The 27,021-nt window shown below is 40.8% G+C and overlaps 1 protein-coding gene across 4 annotated transcripts in view; it reads right to left on the reverse strand.

Annotated features, from left to right (window-relative positions):
• ccser2a (coiled-coil serine-rich protein 2a) overlaps window positions 1-27,021 on the reverse strand; it is a 49,001-nt gene that overhangs the window by 20,575 nt on the left and 1,405 nt on the right. For 3 of the 4 annotated variants that reach the window (XM_085369745.1, XM_085369746.1, XM_085369744.1), the window contains exons 1-3: window positions 15,286-16,740; window positions 14,985-15,196; window positions 2,107-2,200 (exon numbers count right to left, since the gene is read on the reverse strand). In XM_085369745.1, coding sequence (XP_085225871.1) covers window positions 2,107-2,200; window positions 14,985-15,196; window positions 15,286-16,702 — 1,723 coding nt within the window. In that variant the 5' untranslated portion in view covers window positions 16,703-16,740. Of the gene's footprint in view, window positions 1-2,106; window positions 2,201-14,984; window positions 15,197-15,285; window positions 16,746-27,021 lie in introns of those variants that run through there. The other variant, XM_085369743.1, reaches the window with a different exon arrangement.

Genomic DNA, 27,021 nt, shown 5'->3' on the forward strand with positions numbered 1-27,021 from the left:
ACCCTTGACTTTCTATATACCAGATGCTCTTTGGACTGAAGGAAAATGGGTAGAAAGAGATAAAGAAAAAGAGATTTAAACAAATATTGGCAGACTAAAAGATCCAATCTGAGGAATTCAGCAGTTGTGGTTAAAATACTTTACCCAGAGTGTCACCTCATAGCACAGGAGCAGACAGTCTGTCTCACACTGAGCTGCTACATTCCAGGAAAGTTAACCACGTACAGTGACTGCTTTTCAGCTCAGAAAAGCCTAAAACAAAAAGTAAAACAATCTGAATATGTTCCAAGTGTGGGGGGAAAAAATCCGTAAATGTAGAGAAACTCAGATGAAGACGAGAGCAAAATAACTCCTTGTCCAGTCAGCTGGTGAACTGTTAAAAGGCCAGAGAGAAAGTCAACCGAGCTTCCCTCCTGCCTGGCCCAGTCTTTGTTGACAGCCTTGTTTTTCTGGGAACTCCCTAGGAACTGGAGCCGGGGAGAGAGGACTGTGGTGGTGGTGGTAAGAGAGCAGATGAGGTGACTGGTTCGTGTCCAAGCTAGGAAGTCACCAGCTGAGACAGGCAAGAGAGGAAAACTCTGGCCCCTCTTTTTGTCAAGTGACCTGACAGCTGGATGAAAAGATTTTGTGAGGCCTCCTTTATCCTCCACTTGTTTTTTAAGTCCTCTTCCTGTTTTGAGCCGGGGTGTCTTTAGGAGTAACACCCATCCGTATCCCACATCTCTCGGCCTGCCCTGTGGGCTGGGTCAAACTGGAGTCCTCAGCCTGTCTTGCTTTCACTCTGCCTCACATGACACTAACTTTACCCATGACTTACTGAGCTATAAATATGGCTGCTACCCGAAAAGGATTAGGAAGCGATGACATTCCAGTTCACATTCCTCTAGAGTGTCTCTGTGTCCCTCTCTCAAAAACAAGGAGATCACTGTTTATAGACAATATATACTTTGATGCAAATTTCCTGGGTATGCCAAGTACACAATAAATTCTACGTTCATGAAATTTCTAACAGTCTGTTTCTATTCTATTTTTTTTTTTTACTTGGAAGCACAGATTCAAATCTAATCTCATAACCTTGCATGTGCACAGGAAAGCATGCACACAAAATCTACATTGCCTTTTAGGAGGTTGAAGGGAGTCTTGTCAGAGGTATTGTGCATTAAACCTATTATCCTTGAATTCTACTTTGATAAGAATGAGTGATTCAATCTTAAAACCACTCGAGTTCAATAGATTTAATGACATGAGAGGTCAATCTCAACCCTTCTCTCTCCTTGTGACAAACATTATCTGAAGAATCCAGTAATAATACTGTCAACAGTATTATGAGGTGGTAATGATGTGACCTGATTACCTTTAACACCTACATAGAAGCTATTTTACTCAATCTTAATGAATCTGGAGTTTGATTAAATTTGCAGTGAAAAGTGAAAATGATTAGAGAAAACAGCCAAGACTCAAGGATCAAGGCAGAGGTGGGTGACGTGCTGTCTGAATATAAAAGCATTAAACTAATCATGTAAAACCATACTGATGCTGTCAAGAGAAACATATGTACAGGCAGGTCGTGCTAAGCCTGTATATCTACTTTGGTTGTGTGTGTACCATAGGCACACGTACCAAGTACATGTGCATCTGTTCATCCGTCATAAACACAGCCAAACAGCTGGCTGAAAACTTCTAGAAAGTAGCTCTTATCCAAAGCCAGTTTTATGTCAGACTTGGAGCTGAAATTAATAACTTCATCAATCAAACATTAAAAGAGTCCACCACACTACAGACAACCCTGTATCCATTAAAAGAGTTTGCTGGATGTTTCTGAGGCAAATCTTCACCCAAGGATACAATTTGTTCAAGCCATTATATGCCACATAATGAGACTACTAGAAATAGAAAGTTCTGGCCTTGGCAATGGTTTAATTTACAGTTTTGATCAGAAAAGCTTTGCTGGAAGTATCTGCTTATAAATAAAATAAACAGTTCTAGCCAATAAAGCTGCAGCAATTTTCATGGCCGTAAAATAACCTTACAAATCTGAATAAGATAACTGCAGTTAGGAACTACATGTCTATGTGTGTATGTCTGCAAGTACTCAGGTGTTCTGACCATGCAAGCCATCCTCTGGGAGGTCCACATCCAGCATGAGGTCATCATCATCCAATTCTCCTGTTGCCAGAGGGTCCAGGTTGTTAAGGATGTCCTGAAAATCACAAAAATAAACACAAAAATTATAGAAAACAAAAGCATTAAATAGCATCACTCTTATATTACTTATATATGAGTGTATTAAAGTTATTATATTAATTTGCTTCTGGGCAAAGTCATTTTTTTGGAGGAAGACCAGCTACAAAACCAGGGAGAGAAAAAAAAACAAGGCTGAGATGCAGTTTTTGCCTGTGGTTAATACATCCTTGCAAGCATATTTTTTGTGTGTGTCACATGCTTTTGAAATGGATGCAGCCTTTTATTATTTCTGTTATTTCCAATCTATTTTCATTGGCCAATTAATTCATTTACTAGAAAAAAAAAAAACAGTTAATGCAGCACTATCAATTACCTTGTCTTTGATACCGTTTCAAATGATCGTCTTACTCCAGTGCCACAACAGAAAGAAGATGATCTTATTCCATACATCAAGACAAAGACACCAGAACAGGCTTTCAGAAAAATATTGCCCGTTTATGAATGATAATTCAGAAAGCTTTGAAATTTCAACAAAACACTTCACACAACAGCCTCAAAATATGCAGCTATTCTGATTGCCGTGCAGCTGTCTACCAAATAATTCAAAGCACACCCAAAGCAAAGGAAAGAATCAATAGTTCAAAGCTTTATTTTTCTACAGCAATTTTGTGCCTTACGAAGCTAAATTGACGGGGCTTTGACTAGAAGACAGAAGCATAAAATTACTCATTATTGAATATCTCGTGAGTTGCGCGATAACTGCCTTGTACACAGTGTTTCAGACTTAATGAAGAAGAAATGAATGAAGGAAATAGAATAAACAAAACATATTTTTGCATTCTTCCAAACGGTATCAACCAAAACGTGGGTGGAATCTTTGTTGTTTGAAGAGTCTGTATACAAATCAACCTGTCACTTTTGTTTTTTCTTTTATCATTTCTCGCTTCCTTTTTTCTGATTTTTGACTTCCTTCTCTCCCCCAGCCTGTTGCACTCTTTTCTCTAACCTTGTAACTCCCATCCAGTAAATAAAAGTTTTAACACTAAAGGTAGAGAGAAGAGAGAATGTTTTTTTTTTTTTTTTTGGGGGGGGGGGGGGGGGGGATCAGCCACCTCTAAATTTGCACAGTTAGAAATGTATATTAGCACCATAACTGTGACCCAACACTGAGGTAAAGGTAGATCCTTCTTTGCAGCAAGGCATTTTAACTCTTTAGCTATTTGATAGTTTCTCCATGTGTGCGCACAAATCTGTGTGTGTCTTGAAACAACTCAAAACATCTATAAAACAGTCACATAGCAGAGAGAGTAAAACAGCAGCAGCTGAGCTTGTTCAGCTGGAGCACTGGTGTGCAGTAAGAGGCATTTGACAAAACGCACAGCTTTGTACAAAAATTACACAGGAAGCACAAGTTTTTTATGAAGGATGGTGTTAAAATGCATTCAGTATAGACACCTGAAGCTTTGTGTGATATTATGCACATTGCAGAATCACCTGTCATGACTCCAATATCAAGGTAAATGAAATGTAAAATTATCATCCACTGAGCAATATAAAATTCCCCCTACATCTTTCATCACTTCCTTCTTTTCTTCTACAGAAAATCATTTGGTTTTATCAATATACTCTACTAACATCAGCAACATATTATGGATTGGTGTTTTCTAAAAGGATACTTTGTCACGTCAAGACGAGGAGCAAGGGACTGAACCTCCAAACTGCTTCAGCACCTGAATACAGAACCTCCCTTTTATTGACTGTCCTCAAATTACAGTTTGCACTTCCAGGGGAAATTTCAAATCACACTGGCAGGACCCAACAGCTTAGAGCAGTGAAAAATTCAGGATAATCTCCCAGGAGGCAGGTGGGTGTGCACCCATGTCAGCAGTAGATTGGATTAAGTTATATGTACACTAAAGTCCTCAACTCCACTAAAGTAGTCATTTATGATGGCAATCCATCTCTGGCACAGATCTGGCCCCAGGTTAATTACCTAAAACACAGACAAAAAGAAGGAGCTTTCACTGTTTTCTGTGTATTAAGGATATCTTGTTGAATGCAATAACCCCCGTGCTCTAGCCAACTACTGTATCATCTTGTTAGGTTAGGCTGAGTATGAGTTTTTAAAACTAATTTGATCATGATGACTCTTAAAAACTGTTTTCTTTAATAATCAATATGAAAGTCGCATGATTTGGGAACCTGCAGATTAAACTGGAAAATCAATCCCTGCTTACATATAGAACGTAGCTTTGAACCTAATGTAGTATTGTTCACAAAAGGGAAAACTATTTGGCTTGTAGCACATGAATTTGACAATTTGATGCGCACATTTTAAAAACCAAGTGTTTTTGTCTCCTGCAATACAAACTCTGTAGGATGAGCAGATTTCGGAACAATAAAAAGCCTCGAGTAGTTCTGCCAACTTAATCTGCTTCACAGTGCTCTGCTTACACAATGACATCAGCTGGATCTTCGAATACACTTCCCCGGATCAAACACTAATTAAAACCGTCAGAGTCACTGAAAAAGGTCAAATGCTAAACTTCTTTCTCTCAGTTTTAGTTATCCCTAAAAAAAAAAAAATCCAAGACTGCCAGCATGAAGAGTTGGAAAAAAAAGTTCATGGTAGAAAACTTCATTGTAACCATTGTAACCATAGCTTTTCATGGTCTGCATGTAAATTAGCCTCATGGCACACAGTGAGTTAAAACCACAAACTACAGATCTGGACAAAGTTCATCTTTGTTTTAACATTTTAAAAAGACAAACCTCGGGGCAAGATAAAATTTTCAAACCAACAGTTGCCAGGGTGAAGTTGTAGGCTGACATTTTTTGTGGTTTTTTTGCCTCTTTCAATCCATATAAAGTGAACTGCAATCCTGTGAGGAAATCCTACATTGCTTACTTTGGCAGGGTAGCCAAAACAGATCTTTACTTTTGTACCTCACAAAATAGCATCTGAAGAAAAACACTGTGTAATCGCAGCTTAAGTGTCAATGCAGTGCTGTTTCTTAAAAATGGGCCGGCACTGCATGGGTATCTATTGTTACGTGTGTGTGTGTGTGTGTGTGTGTGTGTGTGTGTGTGTGTGTGTGTGTGTGTGAGTGAGAGAGAGAGAGAGAGAGAGAGAGTCATTGTATGTCATTGTAGTCCATTCACCCAAATACTCTGCAGCTTTTGGACACTCACAAATACCTTTTCTGAATAGAACCACCGCAGGATGACTGAAATGGGGGATAATCCCGTTTGTACTCCAAGTCTTCTTGGCTTTAACAGGAATGGTTAGGCATATGCTTTGAGTGGTTAATATTCAATATATTCAGGAGTAAAATTCAAAGAACAACAACAAATCCTGGGTTCAGAGAGAAAAATGTCATCATCGAATCTAAGTTAAAATGAAAAGAAATATTATTTTTAAATTACTGGTCGAGCTTTCATTCAAACCAACATCCTGTCTAATAACGGAATTCCAATATACAGCAAAGAAGGTATGCGACTTGTTTAATTACAACTAAAGCATTAACACCTAAACTCCTAAATAAAAGCTGGTATTAAAAGCTCATACTTGTAAAAAGACGACTCTGAGCAGACACAAAACTTGTACCTTCTAGCAACTAGAAATGTCATATTAAGAGCTTCTTTGGCACAACCTTGATATAAATTACTCTGTTGCTGTCAATGTGCCTTTATAGCATAAAAATAATTTAATGAATCACTTTTTATACTCTACTTTTTTTCCCTTAATGTTCCAGAAATTTACAGATAATAACACTGATCATTTGAAGATGTCTTCCATTCATTATGACCCCTAAAATACTGTCAAGTTTTTTACTATTAGATATAATAATGAGCTTCTTATCTTCCTACATAAAATCTTATTAAGTAAAATACTGTTTTTACATATATAGATCATTTGCATTCATCAAAGATACAATGACATAGCTAAAAGTGGCAATATTCTTCATGTAATTATTTTTCTCTTCAATGATACTATGCACTGGAAAGCAGAAACAGAGGCATTGTGGTGGGAATATACTGACTGCCATTGTTTAATGAGTGATAGCAGCTGCAAAACAGAGTAAAACAGACCTGGAGAAAACTTGAATCAGCAGTATGTCTTTCCAAGATTTATCTTTCCTCCTCCATTTCATTTGGTGCACAGTGTTGACAAAATAACAGTGCTGTGCATAGTCTAGAAACTGTAGTCACAAACACTCGTATAAAAACGATCTTGGTTACAAATAAACAGTATGATAAACAAAAACAGGCTGCATTAATGCAGCAGTTCTTTAATACTTGTGAAAGTAAGACTAGACTCTATTTGATTCTCATGTTACGTGCCATTTCATACCTTTTAAATAATTGTCACAGTTTTACATGTACTTTAAACAGGTATTTTACTTTAAAAACATATGCAATCAAAAACATTCAGTGAATCACATATCCTTTCGTTTGGACTATGAGAATACTTACTAAAAGTCCATAAATTGATCACACTTAACCCAATTTTGTCACTATAATTGATTTTGCAATTATCTTGGCAATCTGCTATGTTATTGGCTTTGTTCTTCCAAACAGGGCCCTAAGAAGCAGCAGCTTAATTCTTTCAACAGGTGGGGGTATAGCTGGGAATCCAAAGTGTTTATAAAAACATTGTGGTAATTATCACGACTGTGGGTATGAAGCGTGATCATGATTGATAATTATAGATCACATGATATCATTTGACTACCATCTTCACAAGGTAGAACTGTGTGTGTGTGTGTCTGTGCGACGATACCTAAACAAAGGACTGAATGCACCAAAAGAGATGTACACAAAAACCACTATTTACCTCAAAGCGCTGCAGCTGTCGGTCTAAAAATCAAGACAAACAAAAGCAAGTGAGCTATAAGCCTCATTAAAACAACAGCATAGCTGGGGCACTGGCACCATGTTCCATAAATGGCTGAGCAGTCTGCAGACAAAAGGCTTAAGCACCTCACTCATTTAAACACTAATGAATTGACCTGTCTCAACCTGGCTCCATAAAAGCCTAAAATTAGAGGCAAAATAAATAAATCAGGGATAAGAGGCGACGGTAATTCTGCAGCTTTGAGGAAGCCGAGGGAAAAACCAAAGGATTACTAAACAACCATGAGTTTGGTAAGGAAATACACACAAAAAAGGGAGGGAATGAAGGAATAAGGTAGAAAAAAAAGAACAGCTACCCAGGAGAAAAACGGATTAAAACATGCAGAATTATAAGCAAAAAAAAGATAACACTGAAGCATATTTCATTCAAGGTTTCATACTGTGAAGGGAGATGCTGAGCTGTAATTCCAAGGAAGGGAAATATTTTCTTTTAAACGAGAGAAAGTTCAATGCTTATGGCTCAGGAAATCAACAGAACTAATTTAACTTCTCCATTTAAATGTGACCACAAAGTTCAGGTAAATAGGAATCAAAACAAAGCTCAAAAAAGCTCTGATGATAATGTCAAAGAACACAATCTAATAATCCTGCATTGCATGATGAAAAGGTTAATGTGGACTGATTCGACTCTACAGTAATTTGCGAGGCCAAACAGCACAACAAAACCCAATGCCAAATGAAGAATTACACATGACTGTCAAAACATATTATAATACAAATGCGCTTTACAGAAGTAAAATGTTTTTAGAGCCGTTACAATGCATATGGGTTGCTATTATTGTCCACAATGATATAAATAGTAGAACGCATCAATCAGCATGTGAATTTCCTACTGTGTCAGCTTCAGCTTTGTCTTCACCCACTGCGTTTATGATCGGCTGTGAGCTGCTTTAAATCAAAAACAAAAAAAACAACCTTCAAATATTCAAGCAGTTTAAATATAAAATGTTCCCAGGTCTACTGGTGCTGTTGCATTCTATGAAACATTGAGCTGAGGGCTGGAATACATCGGCAGTAACTGTGAAAAGTGGCCCTCCATTTCACAATGCCAATTTTGTAAAGCTGGTACAGTACAGAGCTGCATGGTGCATCATGGGAATGTTATTATGAGCTCAGGTAGCCCACTCCTTGATTTTGCACAGAGGCATATGAATGCAGATAGGGCCACATATAGCCAGAAAAATACTGGCACACACAAACCAGTAGCACTTACAAGCGCACCCACATCGTGTTGTCTAAAGGATGCACAGCGCCTCCAAGTGGACTGAGCATGGCACTGCAGTGCAGTGCAGCGCAGCAATACCGGCAAGAAAGCAAACATTACATTCCAGATGCATAAATGCTATTGTGTAAGCATCAGCTGGACACTAGTGTTTACCTTTTGTTCTTAACTATGAGAGAATGTTTTTTAAATACACCACATAAATTGGGCACAAGTAACCCACCTTTCTTTATTTTTTCAACATTGAATTCAAGAAGAGTTTGTTGAGAAGCTGTGAAGTCAAACTCCCGCAGCATTTAACTCAATTACCCCTTAAATAAACACAGGGTCTCAAAAGGTATTACACAACACATTGATTAAGCAGGACACCAATCTACTAATCCATTTGGAGACATCCGCTGTTTTGTGACAGGATTATTTCTGCTGCCTTTCCTCTACTTATTACAAATAAATATTTACCCAGTGAACAAGGGGAGAATGATTAATGACAGACAAACAGATGGAAAGGAAACGGTAGAAAAAAGGAGTGGGTTAGAGAAAGCTAACTGCATCCAATTACAGTAAATGGGCTCATTTCCTCTAATCAAATAGCTCAGTTAAATATCTCAAAGGCAGATTCCCCATAGAGTTAATTTTCACACACCAGCAGTCACCCACTAAGTTTCCCTCTCTCTCTTTCTTTTTGGTCCTACTTATTACCTTTTTTTCTTTTTTTAACTGCATTTCTCTCATCTAGCTTCTGCTCTCTCATTCAAATCATACAACACGCAATATCACCACTGCCCTCTTCACTGACCACACTAGTTCTTCAAAAGAAATGGATACTGCATGAAGGAATTCCTCTACAAACATCTGGGTTGTTGAGCTTTATTAAATACTCAGTGAAAGTCAATGCATCAGCATCGTAACATCTATCCAGTGTCCAGTCACATCCAGAGATGCATCATCTAGCAGTTCAATGACAGAATGGAATCAAAGTGGATTTTTATTTTACTCTATTAGTGTAAGATCTGATGACTTCTTGGCATGAACTCACTGTCATGTCCAAGAAACAAGTTTAAGATTATCTGAATATAAAAAGTGTTTCTCCCCATGTCTACATGCCTAAATGTTATTGCCACGTGACCCTTTATATCAGGGGTGTCGAACTCCAGGCCTCGAGGGCCGGTGTCCCGCAGGTTTTAGATATCACCCTGGGTCAACACACCTGAATCAAGTGATCAGTTCATTACCAGGCCTCTGGAGAACTTCAAGACATGTTGAGGAGGTAATTTAGCCATTTAAATCAGCTGTGTTGGTTCAAGGACACATCTAAAACCTGCAGGACACCGGCCCTTGAGGCCTGGAGTTCGACACCTGTGCTTTATATGACTCAAGATTAAACAAAAACAACTTATCAAATACTGAAACTTAAAATATGACTGCTTGAATAAAATGCTCCCTGCTTGTTTGAATATCATGCTAGGAACACATTTTTAAAAAGGTGTGAAGGAAAATCTTTGTCATTTTACAGTGCTTTGCATGTGTCTTTAAAGTTTATTTTTTGGGGGGAAAAGGGCATTCATTTAAAAAGAAACAACAAAAAATAATCTTCTTAGTTTTAATATTTGTTGTCTATTTTTATTATTTTCAATTAAATATAAGACTTCAAAATTGTTGAAATTGAAATTGTGAAAAACAACACATTTTGTTTTTATTTATATTTCAGAGAATCATTTGTTGTACTTGTGATATTTCTGAGTACTAATGAACATATATGTTTTAAATAAACAGGCCAATAAACAGGTTGACGTGGACCACAAGATGACCAAATGCACATGTCATGCTCCGATATGCTGTTCATATTATAGATGGACTTTTATCGAGCCTTTGCTTTTTCAAGAAGTCTCCATCATGATAACAGTTGAACTAATCTATTAGAGAAATGCACTCAAACACACTCATCTGCATACACAGATATACTGACTGACTCCTGATCACATACACATGTCTAATGCACATGTGCTTGTAATGATCACAGCACTGAACAAATACAGGCACATCCTATACATACACAAAACCAGTAGTGCTTTTTTGCTTTTGTATTCACTCCTAATCCATTACTGTGAGATAAACATGTGGCACTTTCAGTGCCTTGAAGGTTGTGTCACATAATGAAAGTAGTAAACACACAAAGCGTATTATAAAATTTCTAATCCAGCTCATTTTAAGCTCTTTATGCATTCCTGAGATCAGGTGCTTGGGTACCAAAATATAGAGAATCAAAGCAAGGCCAGAAAATTCTAATACTACACGGCTGGTGAGCAGGTTAGTTTTCCTTTGAGACAGAACGAAGCCTTGGCATGAGACGGGCAGAGAGAGCTGACTGAAAACTAGAAAATTTTGATTTTTTTTTTTTGTTCTGGCCATTAATGTATAAATATAAAAAGAAGAACTATTTAAAAGTGAAACTGACTACTGAACTTTGGCACCATGAAGGCAGCATAATCTACAAGTAGGGCATAAAGTATATACACCGTATTTAGACAGAACTAAACGTAGACTTGGCTCTTGAAATTAACACTGCATACATTACATTGGGTATATTTTAGTCTTCCATTTCTTGGTAGAAAAAATCAAAAGCCCTTTGAGGTCTGCAAGATGCTTGAATTCAAATTCAAATTCAAATTTTATTTGTCACGTACACAGTCATACACAGTACGATATGTAGTGAAATGCTTGGACAACTGCTCGTGACCTAAAGAAAACAAAAAAGGAAAAGGCTATGAATAAGATAGGAAATAAATATGAAAAATTAAAAAGGGTAAATTTAACTAGGAAGGAATAAAATATAAATTAAGGTTAAAAATGAAATAACTGTACAACACAAATTAGAATGAAGGGTAAATTTAACTGGGAAGAATAAGATAAAATATATAAATTAAAGTTGAAAATAAAATAACTGTACAACAAAATACACAATATAGAACTATATAAGAATGTATGAAGAAATCTAAATATAAATAAATATATACACAATAACAGCAGCTGTACAAGTATTAACTGGAAATGAAGAATATAGTGACCAGTGTTGTGCAAAAACAAAGTCCAGAAAGTCCAGTGTGTGTGTAAGAACCATATGTGTGGGTCAGTACTGTGTGGTGGTGTGATTGAGAGACCGTATCGCCTGCGGGAAGAAGCTCCTCCTCAGTCTCTCTGTGTTGGTCTTCAGGGAGCGGAATCGCTTTCCTGACCTCAACAGAGAGAACAGTCTGTTGTTGGGATGGCTGAGGTCCTTCACGATCTTCCTGGCCTTGGTCCAGCACCGCCTGCTGTAGATTGAGTGCAGGTCAGGGAGCTCGGAGCGGATGGTGCGCTCAGCTGACCGCACAACCCTCTGTAGAGCTCGTCTGTCCTGCATGGTGCTGTTCCCGAACCAGGTTAAGATGTTTCCCGCCAGGATGCTCTCTATGGTGCACGAGTAAAAGTTCCTGAGCACCTTGGAGGGCAGTTGGAAGTCTCTCAAGCGTCTGAGGTGGTAGAGACGCTGTCGGGCCTTTTTCACCACGGTGTTGATGTGACAGGACCATGACAGGTCCTGCGTGATGTGAACTCCGAGGTATTTGAAGCTGTCCACTCTCTCCACTGGGCACTCGTTGATGACGGGGGTCTGGTAGTTCCTCTCCTGCTTAGTGCTGAAGTCCACTATCAGCTCCTTTGTCTTACTGACGTTTAGAAGGAGGTTGTTCCTCTGGCACCAGTTCTCCAGATTCCTAATCTCCTTCAGGTAGGCCGTCTCGTTGTTATCAGAGATCAGGCCCACCACGACGGTGTCGTCAGCAAACTTGATGATGGTGGTGGAGCTGGTAGTGGCCACACAGTCATATGTGTACAAAGAGTACAGCAGGGGGCTCAGAACACACCCCTGGGGGGCTCCAGTGCTGAGAGTGGTGGAGGCTGAGACATGTCCGCCCATCCTTACTGCCTGTGGTCTGCCAGTTAGGAAGTTGGAGATCCACTGACACATAAATGAGCTGAGTCCCAGATGCTCCAGCTTGGTGGTGAGTGTGGAGGGAATTATGGTATTAAATGCAGAGCTGTAGTCTATGAAGAGCATTTTAACATAATTCCCCCTTCTAGTGTCCAAGTGAGTGAGTGATGTGTGGAGGAGATGAGAGATGGCATCGTCTGTGGAACGATTTGGACGGTAAGCGAACTGTAGTGGGTCCAGTGTGTCTGGTAGTGAAGAAATGATGAAGTCTCTGACCAGGCGTTCAAAGCACTTCATCACTACTGAGGTGAGGGCTACAGGGCGATAGTCATTGAGAGAAGCAGGGTGGGGTTTCTTCGGGACAGGAACAATGATGGACTCTTTGAAGCATGTGGGGATCACCGACTGAGATAAAGAGATGTTGAATATCTCAGTGAACACAGGAGCTAGCTGGTATGCGCAGTCTCTTAGGATACGACCTGGGATGCCGTCTGGTCCTGCTGCTTTCCTGGTGTTCACTCTCTTGAAGGCTCTCCTTACTTCATGCTCGGAGATGACGAGCACGTTTCCGGTGCTGGCAGTATCTTCCTGTCTGCAGCCGTTAGCGCCGCTAACACTAGCATTGTTGGAGACCTTAGCTGCAGCCTCGAAGCGAGCATAGAAAGTGTTCAGCTCGTCTGCCAAAGTCACGGCCGCGTTCGTCATACCGGTTGTTGGTGCTTTATAGTCCGTTATTGTCCTTAGTCCCCGCCACAGGCTCCTAGAGTCACTCTGTTGGAGTTGTGACTCTAGTTTCCTCCCGTAGCGCTGCTTCGCCTCTTTCACCGCCCTCCGCACGTTATATGACGCGGCTTTGTACGGGTCCATGTCCCCCGTCATGAGTCCCGTGTTGTAGGCAGCGGTGCGGGATCTCAGAGCGTCGCGGATGGTTTTATCCACCCACGGCTTCTGGTTGGGAAACGTTGTGATAGTCTTTGTCTCCACGGTATCATCCGCTAGTTTCCCGATGAATCCCACAACCGCTTCCGTAAACACGTTGACGTCATCGTCGGAGCTGTTTCTGAACATGCCCCAGTCTGCGTCATCGAGTGCGTCCTGTAACGCGGCCACCGATTGATCCGTCCAGCGCGCGACCTTCCTCTGAACCGGAACTTCCTGTTTCAGCCTTTGTTTGTATTTTGGCATGAGGAAGATGGCGGCGTGATCAGATTTGCCAAACGGGGGGCGGGATTGTGCCTTGTAGCCGTCCTCGACCGTAGTGTAGCAGTGGTCCAGTGTCCTTTCACCCCTGGTGGGGCAGGTGATGTGTTGATAAAAGTTCGGCGCTGCGCGTTTGAGGTTGGCGCTATTAAAGTCCCCCGTCACAATAAGCGCAGCGTCCCGGTGTTGTGTCTGGTGCTGTGTGAGTGCCTCATGCAGCTCGCATAAGGCGGTGACCGTGTCCGCTTGTGGTGGAATATAAACGGCACTTACAATGACCGATGTAAATTCCCGAGGTAGATAAAAAGGACGACACATGATGGACAGTAGTTCCAGATTTGGTGTGCAGGAGCGTGTGAGAGGAACAACGTTCGCACTGTTGCACCAGTTGTTGTTCACCATTAAACACACGCCGCCTCCCCTTGACTTCCCCGAGTCCCGTGTCCTGTCCATGCGGTGAACCGAGAAGAACTCGGCCGGCTGGATGGCGTGGTCCGGCACCGCTGGGTTCAGCCATGTCTCGGTGAAGCAGAGGAGATTGCAGTCCCGAATGTCTCTCTGGAACTTTATCCTGGCCCTGAGGTCGTCAAGCTTGTTCTCCAGTGACTGGACGTTGGCGAGCAGGATGCTAGGCAGAGGTGTGCGGTGTGCACGAGCTCTCAGCCTGTTCCTGACGCCGGCTCGCTTCCCTCTAGGCCGCCGCCGCTTCCCTTTGTTCTCCCTCGAGATCTCACTCGGCCAGCTCGGATCCGGAGTTAAAAACTTCGAATTGTGAGTACATTGTATACCAATAGAAACAAGAGTGTCACTGTCATACCTAATGTACCCAATGGTGATGATTTTGCCGATTTAGAAACGCTGAAAACTAACTTAAAAAACAAAGACAAAGAAAAAGTGGTCGGAGCAGTCGTGACGGCAGCCGACCTCACCGGCGCCATCTTAACTTAATTCTTGTCTGCAGAAGCCACAGAAATGTTAACAGACCATTTCTTTAATGTGTAGCAGGTCATGCTTAAAGGCTCAAAACCTTTACATTTCCTTCAACTCTCTCCTTCTTACTTGGAAAAAATCCAGTTCTCAGTCACACAAGCCTATTCTTTGCCAACTTTCAATCAGCTAAAGCAGAAGCTCTAAGTGTTCTCCGAGGTTTTTAGCCCGAGTAACCACATAATCGCTAAAGGGTTTTGGCTGCTCTCCACCTCTTTCATTTTCTAAAAAATGCTACTGAGCTATCTGCCAGTTGACTTAAAGGCAAGGAGGGGAAGATTGGCAGAAGAAGAACGCTTACTTTTAACACACATAATTGATTAATTATTCTTCAGAAATATGGATATCAAACTATTCCTTAATTTACTGTTAATTAGTTGCTTAAAATAATTTAAATTTCATATTTTTTTAAATCACAATCAGAGTAGAGTCAACTGAAAAAACGAATTGTGGGGTTTTTACATTTTTATGTAAAAACTAGTTAAAGGTGAAATGAGGACTTACTATGCTGTTCAGCTCTGAGTCATCATAGCTGTCTAACCGATGAGCCACAGGCCCCCCAAGGGGCTCAAGCCCCTCTTCATCCCACATGTAGGTTCCACCAGAGCTGTTGGAGGGTGACAGCTCCACAGATGAAATCTGGGGGGCATCAGTCTGCTCTGGAGATAGCATCAGTGATCCTTGGGACTCCTGCATAGGACTTTCTTCCTTATGACCTGCAACCACATAGACAAAAGGCTGAACAAACACCACAAAGGATAGCACTGTATCTATTTGAATTTGCTTTCCAAAGGGTGAATTTTACCAGTCAGATCCACAGACTCCCAGTCACTGGTCTCATTTAGGAGACTGTCTAGCTGGGCATCACTGGCAGCTTTTCTGTTGTCAGGCATGTCCCCATCACTGAAAACATCTCCCACACTGTCGAAGTCATCTAGAAACTCTTCACTGATGTCACCTCTCTCTATAGATGAAGCAGAAGATAAGGACATGTCTTCCAGGGTCTCGGCTGCTGTTTGGCCACCGCTTTCTCCTCCTTTTCCTTCTGCATTCCCAGAGCTTTTGTCACTTTCACTTTGAGATTCGACTTTGTCAGCCTTGTAGGTTGATTCATTCTCCAGTAGACCTACACAATCAGAGGCAGTTGAAGAGCTGATATCCTCCTTAATGTTACCTGGTAAAAGAGACTTCTGCTGTTTAGCCTGCCCAGTTCGGGGCAATTTGTAGCACAACGACACCCCACTGCTAGCCATTGACTTGGTCAACACACTACTGGGGAGCAGAGCCTTTCTTAAAGTACGAGGAGTAGTTGGTGTCGTAGTGATCAAAGGGCCAGGCAGAGAGGACGCAACTGATGAATTTTTGTTGTACTGAAGTCCTCCAACCCCACCTAAACCACCTAAACCTCCAAGGCTGCCATGCAGTCCTAAACCCACTCTTCCATTACTCAGTTGAGGGGGTTTGACAAAACTACTCCGAGGAGGCCGCAGCTGAGTGTTGGCCAGAGGCTTGGCTAGTTCCACAGCCCGATTAAAAGAGAAAGACCGTATCATAGGCTCACTGGTGGGCGAGGGAATCTGTTTAAAGTGAGTGAAACTATTTGAACGAACCATGTTGTCCAGTGCTACAATCTTCAGGCTCTCACTGGACTGGGATAGGCTGTCTTGAGAGTTGCTTCTGGTAGAGCTAGAGCCTAACCTTGGTCGCACAAGCCGAGACTCCAACCCTGTCTGAGTAGGAATGCTTGCACTATTACTACCTGTTTTAGAACTTCCATTCATGGGGCTCTGCCCTAACTTGGTCCCAACTTTGGGAGTCATCTTTGAGGATTGCTTTTGAATAGCCTTTGGGCTTGAGACAGCCACCATCAAAGAGCCTGATCTGCCCATCTTAGGTGTTGCTGGAGAGCCATTCTTTACTTCCTTGATCACAGAGGGAAGCTGTGTCTGAGCCTTGTCTTCACTTTCATCCTCAGGGGCAGTGGGAATGGATGGACTAGAGGGGTTTACCCCCTCATCTCTCTTCAATTTTAGGGAAAAGGGTGACGCCTGGATCACACCATTTGGGCGTGTTGCTGATGGAGTAACCTTGCCATCTTGCGTAGGGGTGGCTGGATGTGCAGAACCATTAGAAAGGGCACTGGCGCCACTGGTTGAGGACCGTCCACTGAACTTAGGCAGTCTGGATACCATGGCAGACCTGATGGATGCTTTTTCTTCCATTAGATGCCAACCAAGGCATGGAGCGGCATGGAATTTTCCACAGCTGAGAAAAAAGAAAATTGACATAAAAACAGAATAACATGTGATTAGAGTGTCCATAACTTTACTTAGTGATAAAGTATCACACGGTAAAACATTTGAATTAATCACGTCTTTTAATAATTCTTATTTTTATATCCATGCTGCTGTCTAAATATCAAAACAAACTGTCTAAATAAAAGAAAAACAAATCACACCCCTCCCCCGCAATTCTTATTATCTGTCATTCAAAAAAAAAAAAAAACTACTTTTATTTTTTTAAATAATGTCAGAAATCAGTATCAGTGAACTCTTGGTTATTTATATAATTACAAAATATGTTAATTTGACTTTCGTGTGTTTTTCTTGTCATCAACACAAACCTGCAGTGGATCTGTGATGTTCAGTGTAATAACCTATTCAGCTGAAAACCATGTTGCACTATCTAACAGATCTGTATAGTCACTAATTGTTTTGATACTTTTCTAATGCTTATCCCACTTGGAGTTGTTATTATAACAGAGCATCTTTTCCTGTGAGTGACATCAAAGCCTACTAATGAAAGCCCAACCCAGAAAGCAGAATGCCAAACGCAGTTAAGATACTGCAACTAGCAAATGCACTCAGATGCACAAGCACACACATGCAATTGCGTGTTCTCATCAGCAATGCTATTATAATTATCTTGTAATTATCCAGTAATAGTGCTAAAGATATTCCTTTCCACCTGTCGCAACGGTTGCAATCTTCTTTTCATAGACTGTTTACTGTGAGTGGAATTAGGAATTAATCTGGCACGCATGGGGACCTGAAACTTTGTCACGCCAAGTTTGTCTTGGTGTGTGCATGCAGACCCTCGGGAAACAAAAAGGCTCTGCCCTTTCAGCTGTCTCATAACCACAAATTTGAATCCCACATGGTAAATCTGACGTCTCTTCACTGAACTCTGCTGGAAACATTTGTGAATGTCTTAGATATTTCTTAGATATAAACTACTGAGATTAAGTAAATGTATTAAGATTAATAACAAGTTCATAGAGTGAGCTTTAATTTTTTTTAGAGGTTTACAGATGAATAGCCCTGCACCTGGCACTGGTTTTGGAGAATTTGCTTCCAAACTGTCTCGCCAATGAAAAAAAAAGAAAGAAAAGGAAAGAAAAAGTGGGTAAATTGGTAGACACTGCCTGTGGGACAGGGGGAAACCAGAGCTGGGAAGGTGGCCAACATAATGAATAGTGAATGGAGGATATACAGTATTAAAGCCAATGAAGGGAGAATACAAGCCTGTTCCCTCTGGCTCATTGTTTGATTCATTCAGTTTCAATCACCCATGTGACAAGTGTACATGTGTTGGTGGTGTACCTGTATGTTATATCCATCTGGCTAGGGAATACTACAAATTGAAAAGTTGGTGATACCCAGATGGCTGGTGTAGTTAGCAGAAAGCAAACAATCTGTGTAAGGAAACAAAGCAGTTACCAAAACTAAGTGCCAACAGAAAAAAAAAACCTACTGTTACACCAAATGTTATTTAAAAATTACAAGTTATCGTTCAAGAAAAGCTTATTGTGTTGTAACTTTGTGGCAGATCAGGAAGTACCCATGAGTGGATCCCCTGACAAACTGTCACACAGCTACAAACACACTTACGGGAGCAATAATTCAATCAACTCTGAAGAGGTGGAGGGGGTGTGCTGAGTCACAATATGGATCTCCTAGCTTGGAAAAACCTCTCTGCTACAGTGTCCCACATTCCTATACAGGAACACGTGCTCAAACAGACTCTGCCACGGAAGTGTCTGGCAATGCCGCCTTCCTAATCTGTTTCACAAACACACATGTGTTTAGATGCAAAATGCACACACTTACACACAGATGAAAAAAAAAAAATCAGGTCAGCATGTGCAGGCAGGGCAACCAAAGCCTCTTTGCCCTGGAGGGGGTAGTGACTACGCCTGTCTGTGTTTAATGGGTGGTGATTAGACTAAGGGTTTTTGCAACTGTCAGTGGCCTCACAACATTTCCAGTTTCATTCATATCTACAGTGGCAAGTCACTACCACATAGCAGCAAACTCACACAGCAAATGTGGCAAATACTTGTTCATCTGGGTCGTCTCACCCATCACTCAGCCACTGAAAGTTATAATCAGTAAGCTGCTGCCTGTTTATAGAGATGCAGCAAGGAAAAATAACACCGTTGAGGTTTTGACCTTTTATTAACCGCAAGGCAAGTGTATCAAAAAATTCAAACAAGTGACCTTAAAACATTTAAATAACTACAAATCAACAGGCAAATAATGTCCTATCATCAAGGCCTTGTACGAGTTAGCATTCAGATGGGTATTGTCTATATAAATTTTTCTATACTTTAAAATATACAATAATCCCGTTTTTGTTGGCTGAATAATTTCAAAGTGAATGGCCTTTTACTAATTTCTATGCACAGAATAGCCTTCCCAACCGGCTCTATTCCAATAAAAAGTACAAAGACAAAGGTCAGCACAACAAAGCCACAAATAAACAAAATCCTAACTGACTGACACACATTCAGAAGTAGCGCAGTAAACCGTGCAGACCATCTGTCAAACGCTCATATCTGGAGACTTGCCCCTCCCCCACAGCCAAGTACTGGTAAAAAAGTAAATATCCCTTTGCTGAAATCAAGTATGAGGTCTGAACTATAACTATATGGTTCTTATGTGATTCCAATAGTAAAATAGCCCAGGAATAGTCCAGCTGTCAGGATTATTAGCATCCTTCCCTGAACTGAAAAATGATGTCACGGGAAAGCAAAATATTGGGTTTACAGAGTGAAGCTGTAAAAGATTATGTTCATCTCGATGTCCAAAGCATCATTATATCATTATAATAAATTATCTGTGATATGCAAAAGCAAGCAGAAGAAGGGTTGACAGGAGTAAGCTTAAACTAGAAAAGACAGGGACATTCACGTAAGTGCAATTAGAATGGGAGAAACAGAAGGACGAGACTCGAGGCACACTTTTCCTACAGAGAGATCCTCTGCTGGACAGATAGCTTAGCATCCAGTGATCCCTGTGTGTGAAATGAACAGTAAAGTGACATGACATCTTTTCTTCCTCTCTGTCCCAGAGGGATGGTGCACTTTATTTCATAGTGACAGTCAGGGTATTTGGCCTTCCTTCAATTCAAACTCAGAGGACAGCCATGCAGAAAGCACCCGACAGAGGAGCAGGAAGGCTGAAAAATTTGATCTGGATTAGTAAGGTCGTTCATTTCTCTTCTGGCAAAGCTTTCACTTTTGATGCGCACACATGCACCCAAACTAGAAAGATGCATTCTTCAGGAGTAACAGGATGGATGCAGATAGGATGCGACAGCCTGGAGCGATGATCTATTGGGTCATTGGGGCTACGCATGAATGGAGGTGCTCTACTACACACAGTAAATCCCCCATTCCTGCTGTTTATCCCCATAGCTAATCTGTCCCTAACTCCCAGTGCTCATAGTTCCCTATCATTACAAAGCCTCCGTACTGCTCTCTAGAGAGATGGTATGTCAAGCTACATCCATCTTTTTTTTCCTCTTCTAGCTTTCCATCAGCAGACTTAATAATTTAAGGGATGAGAAGTTTTTTTTGATTTTATTCAAACTCTGCAATAAGTATACTACAGCATAAGGGATGTCAAGGAAGATGTAATGTTTCTGGTGGGATTCTTATCAATATTTTTACTAATTGTACTCATGCACTAACCTTACAATCCAAAGTCACGAGATTCATTTTCATTTTCTGTCTTTCTAACGAAAATACTGTTAGGTCATTTTTCAAAGTGGCACATTTTAAGCAGTGTTTAAGTTGAAGGGGTTGAAAGCAACAACTATATTACCTCATGTGGGACTGAACAAAAACAATAACATCATAAAAATAAACAAATCTGTAGCCTACTACACTACTTTCCATAACTCAACTGACACATTATCCCTGTCTGAAGAGCACAGTATGTCATCCAGCCTGCTCTACTGTGTGAGAATAAAGCTCTGAAGTGTATGGGCCACCCCAGCCATGCCCATTCAACCTCTATCTTAAAGCAGTTTTACCATCAACTCAGTCATTTAGGAACTGTGTCAACCAACTAAATTACATTTTAAAAACGAAAATGCACAGCCTAAGCAACTTCACACAGCACTGAATCAAAACCAAAGTGCAACCTCATTTGCATATATTGACTGAGTCTAGAGTCTCACTGGAGTAATAACTAGGCCAGTCATCTGGACAGAGCAGTTGTGGGTCATAGCTGTGTCCCTGAAGAGATTAACAGAGTGCCATTAGAGAAGGCTAATAGAATGAGACAGGGTTGAAAGTAACGCTGGCGCTAGACTAATGTGTATTGAGTGAAAGCAATACTGGGAAGAGCTGCACTGATGTTAAAGGATGCTAATCCAATGACAAAGCACTGAGAATTTGGTAATGTTCTATACTAAAACGTGGCAGATCAAATGACAGAGTGCAACAGAGGAAACAGTGAGTGCAAGAGAGGGGAGCAAGATAAGGTGTGGCAAGCCACGGCACTGAGATCTACAGCTAGACCACAACAAGCAAAGACAAAATCACATCATCACATCAGTGCATCTTTCAGTGAGACTCATCTAATCTATTCCCTAATGTGCATCACAGAAAAGTAGATTAAAAACTATTACCTTAACTTGGTGAATTTATGTTGAGTTGTTCATCATTTTTATCCCCAAATTAATCAACAAGGGGAGAAATAAATGCAGTCAAGTGGATCTACACTTTGTTTCCTCCATCATCTAAACTGAAAGTAAGGTAGCAGCAAAAGAAAGTAGAGCACAGGAAAAGGAAGACACCCTTCAAAGGTTGAGCTGTATGCTGCCCTGCTCTGTCTTTGCATGTGTGCCTGAGTATGCGTGTAAAGTGACGTGTGTGGCACGAGCGCTGATGGGTGTGTGGGTGGAGAGAACAGAGCCTTTATGAGGGCGTTAATATTTGATGGGGAATCTTTTAGGGATCCTACTCAGTGTGCTGTGAAAGGAGAGGAGAGCAGAGGAGAGAAAACACACCAAAAATATGATCCGCAATATGTTAAAAAGACCAAAGTCACATAATCGCCCCCAACACAGGAAGGCTTATCTACAAGCTGAAGAAGCAATTTACAGAATGCTGCCCTATGCTATCATGAGATCACCAGAGGGAATAATCAAGGAAACAGATCCTGCCTCCAGTAAAGAGAAATATACTGTGGCTCTTGTAAAGCTCCACTGTGAATTCAATTTACTTCCACTCATTTCATGGTCAACACAGCATACTGGTTCCATTCAGTCAACCATTTCTGTTAAGTGCTGGCAGTAAAACCATTCGAGCACTGCCACTTCATCCTGTTGTGTCTGTGATCTCACATGCCTTGATAAGTCCCAGCATGGAGTCTAAAGCAATGGTCATTATAACAGCAGCAGAACTGGAGGCTAACATACAGGATTTCTAAAGCATAAATAAGGTTTTACTTTGTTTCACTCAACGCTTTTGCCAGATGGCTCAATATAAATCAGCTGCTCTGCCTGTATGTAATTACACCAGAGGTGCAAAGTAGATAACTGTCAAGCTATTTTGAGCCAAAAATACTTTCTATTAAGGCTGAATGGCAGTTGAGGATACTGTTGTGATGCGACACTGATTTGGGATATATTTTAAACATTCAACCATCACACTGCCAAAGAAAGTCTGAACCAAACTGAGTCATACTGCTGACTAGTCACGACACACAGAGACACCTTTTGAAAAGTTCTCATAATCTACCCTGAGTCATCCTTTACAAAAACACCCCTTTCTGAGGTGTGGAAGTCTTGGTGGCACTTATATAACTCTAATTATGTTCTCTATCATAACAGGACAGATGTCAGCTCTCCCATTCTACCAACACCAAGCTGTATATTCGAGGTTTGGTATATACGTTTGACATGCATAGAGGGACATTTCTCTGTCTTCTCCCTCCCTCCTTACATGACCTTCACTTGAACCATCCTGTGAGAACACTGCAGTGCAGCTGACAGCCCCATTTAATTCCCAACTTATGATTGGCCACAAGGGTGAGAACGGCTGATAAGTGTCACCAAGCAACAGCGCAGATGTCAGTCATTGTCAGCGAGGTCATTAGAGCTGTTCAAAAGCAGTCAGAGGCTGGTTTTTGAAGTAAGTCCACATAAAACCATATTACTGTGTGGTCACACAAGCTAGGCACTGAATAACTATACCACTGGGCGACCTGCAGTTTCAATTTAGTCATAAACGAGTAAAAATGTGGCTCAAATGAAGTCACTGCACAGTGAGGGGTTTCTGTCAGGGACGTATTTACACCTACGATAAAGCCCGGAGGGTTTCAGTGCAATTTAGCGTTGCACTTGACTAACACTATCCCTCTAGATTAATCCTAACCTGGATTTTTCTGCTGGTACAAGGCATATGTGAAATCACTAGCACGAAATTAGTCATAAACAGGTATCCAGTGCTGCACTGAAAACCTCCTCCTTGCTTTGGTTGCTAGCAGGTTGCTGTGGTCACATTAGATTGCATGGAAGATGCTGACTTGTCTGTAAATACACACAATCTGCACAATCCACCAAGCACAACCTGTACTTTTAAAGTAAACACTCTCCATTTCTGGTTTCTGGTGCATTTTTTCAAGTTTTAACGCAGCTCCGGACAGCAAATGGCATGTGTCTGCAGATAAACTTTAATGCAAACTATGGCCCAACGTGGCAATCTGCTAGCAACCAAAGCCATCACAAAGATATTTTTGGTGCAGTACCTCCTTTGAAACTGATTTCACCTTGTGACAGCTAGCAACCTCCAGAAACCACTCACCATCCAGGTGAAGAACCGGTAAACATTTCTTCCAAGCAAGGGTGATACAGACTGGTCAGTACACCTGTGTACTGAGGCCTTAATTACTAGATATGACACACATTTGATAACTTAAAGGTTGTAGTTGTTTTTTCTAACCCATTCATTAATTTTTTTTTTCTTTCATTTATCCAATTCAGGGTTGCTGATGGGCTGTAGCCTATCCCAGCTGCCATTGAACAAGAGGTGGGGTACACCCTGAACAGGTCGCCAGCCAACACAGAGAGACACGTAACCATTTACACTAACATCCACACCTATGGCCAATTTAGGTGATTTAGCCCATGTTATTCTCTGGATGATATCAGAGCAATGGCATAACACTCTTTACTTTATCAACAACTCTTAAAACAGACATGGGTTCTCAAAATTTCCAGCTTATCTTAGGGCCTCCCCCATGGAGTCGTTGACTGGAACAGTCAGTTAGAAGAATCCCACCTAAAAAAAACCTGTTCCTCAGTAAACTGAGCCTTCACCCACACAAGGGGCGAAGGCTGATGATGTGAAGTGAAGTGGATATGCTGCTACCCACATGACATATGAACAGAGTATTCTCTTCATCTGTCTCAAGTAAGCTTGCTAGAAAATTAACAAAGAACACAGGGCATACACACTTTACAATGTTACTTCCTGGCACTAGACTTTATTTGCTGTATACATAATGTTTGGCACAGCTACGCTATCTTGTGGAAGAAGGGGATTCTCATTGTACACAAAAGAGCAAAGAGCAAAAACAACTCTGACTCATGCACCACTTTGCTGAGAGAATAAGCACAAAAAGCACATTTTGTAGATGCAAACAGGCCTGCTGTACCCTATACCACCTCTAACCTCTTCCTTACTAACCCTCATGGGACATACATAGCAGAAAGAAATCAAGATAGGAGAGAACTGTGGCTTTTAAAAAATAAAGCAATGTTTTCCATGACAGCCAACAGAAAGGTCGCAAAGATGAGACATAACAGTAAGCTTTTAATAGTTGTTCCTATTGGATTTATCCCGTGAATGGATGGTACAATGCTATTAGGTCAGCTTCCTCTATGACCCACTTCCCTCTTTCCTGTGCCGCCTCCTTTTCTACTCACTCTATCAGGCTGGCTGTCTCAACAAACACTTCTCCCAATCACTACTTTTTTTCTTTAGACAGCACATTTTTATTTAGTAGTTATCAAACAGTCTCTGTAAAACCAGGTAGAACAAAGCATCCACATATCAAATGCGGCCACTGCTGGCAGTTAACGTTCGCAAAATGCTTTGTGTCCATTTTCTCATCGTCTGTAAATATTAAGTCAACTAGAGGGGAACCAATCTAAAAGAGTCCTGAGATAATAGAGAAACATTTCCATTCACCTCAGGAGCTTTGTGGAATAAAGTGAATGGATACTCGTACTTCTATGTCCCCCTGCTGTGTAATTTTCTTTGAAAAACAGAAAGGCACCACAGCACAATGAAATCCATTATCTGCTCAAGTAAGATGATGCTATTGCGGCTGTGCCTGCCACGCAAACAAGAGTATCTGAATATCACATTCATGTCTGTGCAGGTAATTGCCGAGGCTGACATTTAGAACTGCATTTCTTTTTCCCTTTAAGGAGGGTATGAGTAATGAGTCAGATCTCACAATTACACAACCATCAGATCCAGAAAAGGAAATGCACTATGTAAAATAATACTACTTATAAAGTGAAAGTTTCCCTAGGGAAATAAAAGTTTAAGAGTGACATGATATGGCACTGCTTAAAGGCTAAAAAGGGACGATGTGCCAAATGAAACTGGTGCAGTAACATGAGTACAGAAACACTCTGGAAATAAGCCATCGTGTCTGAGAATAACACCCATTTTCAGCAGATGCTTGCAAATTACAGCCAGTCCCATATGGTAATTGAGAATGACTCAGCAGTGATTGTGGAGGCAGGCAGAGAGCAAATGTTCAACCTCATAACAGAGTCCACAATCCTCAGCACATGGCCGGTGTCTGATCCTGGGGACATAACCACTCTATATCACATGACTCAAAGCCTTGAAGGATTACCGAAGGAGACTTAAGAGTTTGAAGGAGAGTGATCGCACGACCTGTTGTAGTGAAAGTTAAAATCGATTATATCACCTGATGCCAAACTGAGAGTAACTAAAGGAAGGCCATACAATCCATGCACAATTCATTCAAATATTCAGATTTTGATTTGTTTGGTATTCATGTGGTTTCAGTTTGTCACTCACTTTTCCATGGCTCACACACATAAGCTCATTTGTTTCCAGGAACTATTATGTTAAAAGTTACTTGTGTGTCCCACATAACCAAATGAGCAAAATTTAACAATAATTCATTCATTTTTTTAATTTATTCAGTAATTATTGTACTTGGCAGGTCAGCAGGACTTTTTAGGGGGGGCTGTAGATGAACGTAGCACATGTCAACAGAGACAAATACCAAACATGCTTAAAAAAAGCTTAGAAAACTGTCTAACTATTTTTTTAGATGCTGATTTTCCATAAACTCTGATATTATTCAAAAGATAAACACCAGAAATGTTAATTTATGCAGTTCTGTTGTTTTCTCTGTCATCCTGACACCAGGATCATGCTACAAACGAAACAGCATATTCTGTGTTTTGTTAAACTTGTAATGAATGTACAGTATACACATTTAGTAGGTTAAAAGTTATAACAATGTTTTTTGTTTTGTTTTTATGTCATAGAAAGCAAAGTGTGGCACTTTGTCACACTGACTCACTGAAACACATGAACCGACCACTCTAAACACAGCCTTTGCTTTTCCACATATGCCACATGGATCTGTCTGCTGTAAAACATACCACTTCCATTTTAAGTCAATATCTTAATAATATTATGACATCATCCAGCCAGCAATTACACACATCTGCTGTCAACGCCCTGCACTGTGTTCATAATTATGCCTGGTTAAATACAATTTTTGGAGAAAAAGAACACAAGGGCTCTTCAACCAACTGAACCACTCCCAAACACTTAACTGATTTTATTTACTGATGCTTTATAGAAGAGAAAATATCAACCTACACAAGAAATTTCCAGCACATTACCTTCTAGTGCATGCAAAATTAGGATTTATCTCCCAACTCAGCCATATGATCGTTCATTCTTATTCTCTCAGTATTTCGACGTTGTCTTTTCATACTTTCAAAAGCTTTCCCTAAAGATGCCTAAAAGGGCCTTGCTGATCTTTGAAGGACACTTTAACTCCAAGGACTCTGTGTTTATCCATCAGAGATTCTGTGTCAACACTTTACTACGTATGGAGCTATTCCAATCCTGTAAACATCTGCAGTCTTACCGAGGGAATAACAGAACTGATAAGCGTGGCTAAGTATAGCTCTAATGACAGGCCACATACAGCGAGAGAAGAGGGCAAAGAGGATAAGAGAA

Source organism: Diplotaxodon limnothrissa, linkage group LG13 (genome assembly GCF_057381915.1).
Source record: "Diplotaxodon limnothrissa isolate DT_005_m linkage group LG13, D_limnothrissa_male_GT1.1, whole genome shotgun sequence".
Lineage (NCBI taxonomy): Eukaryota > Metazoa > Chordata > Actinopteri > Cichliformes > Cichlidae > Diplotaxodon > Diplotaxodon limnothrissa.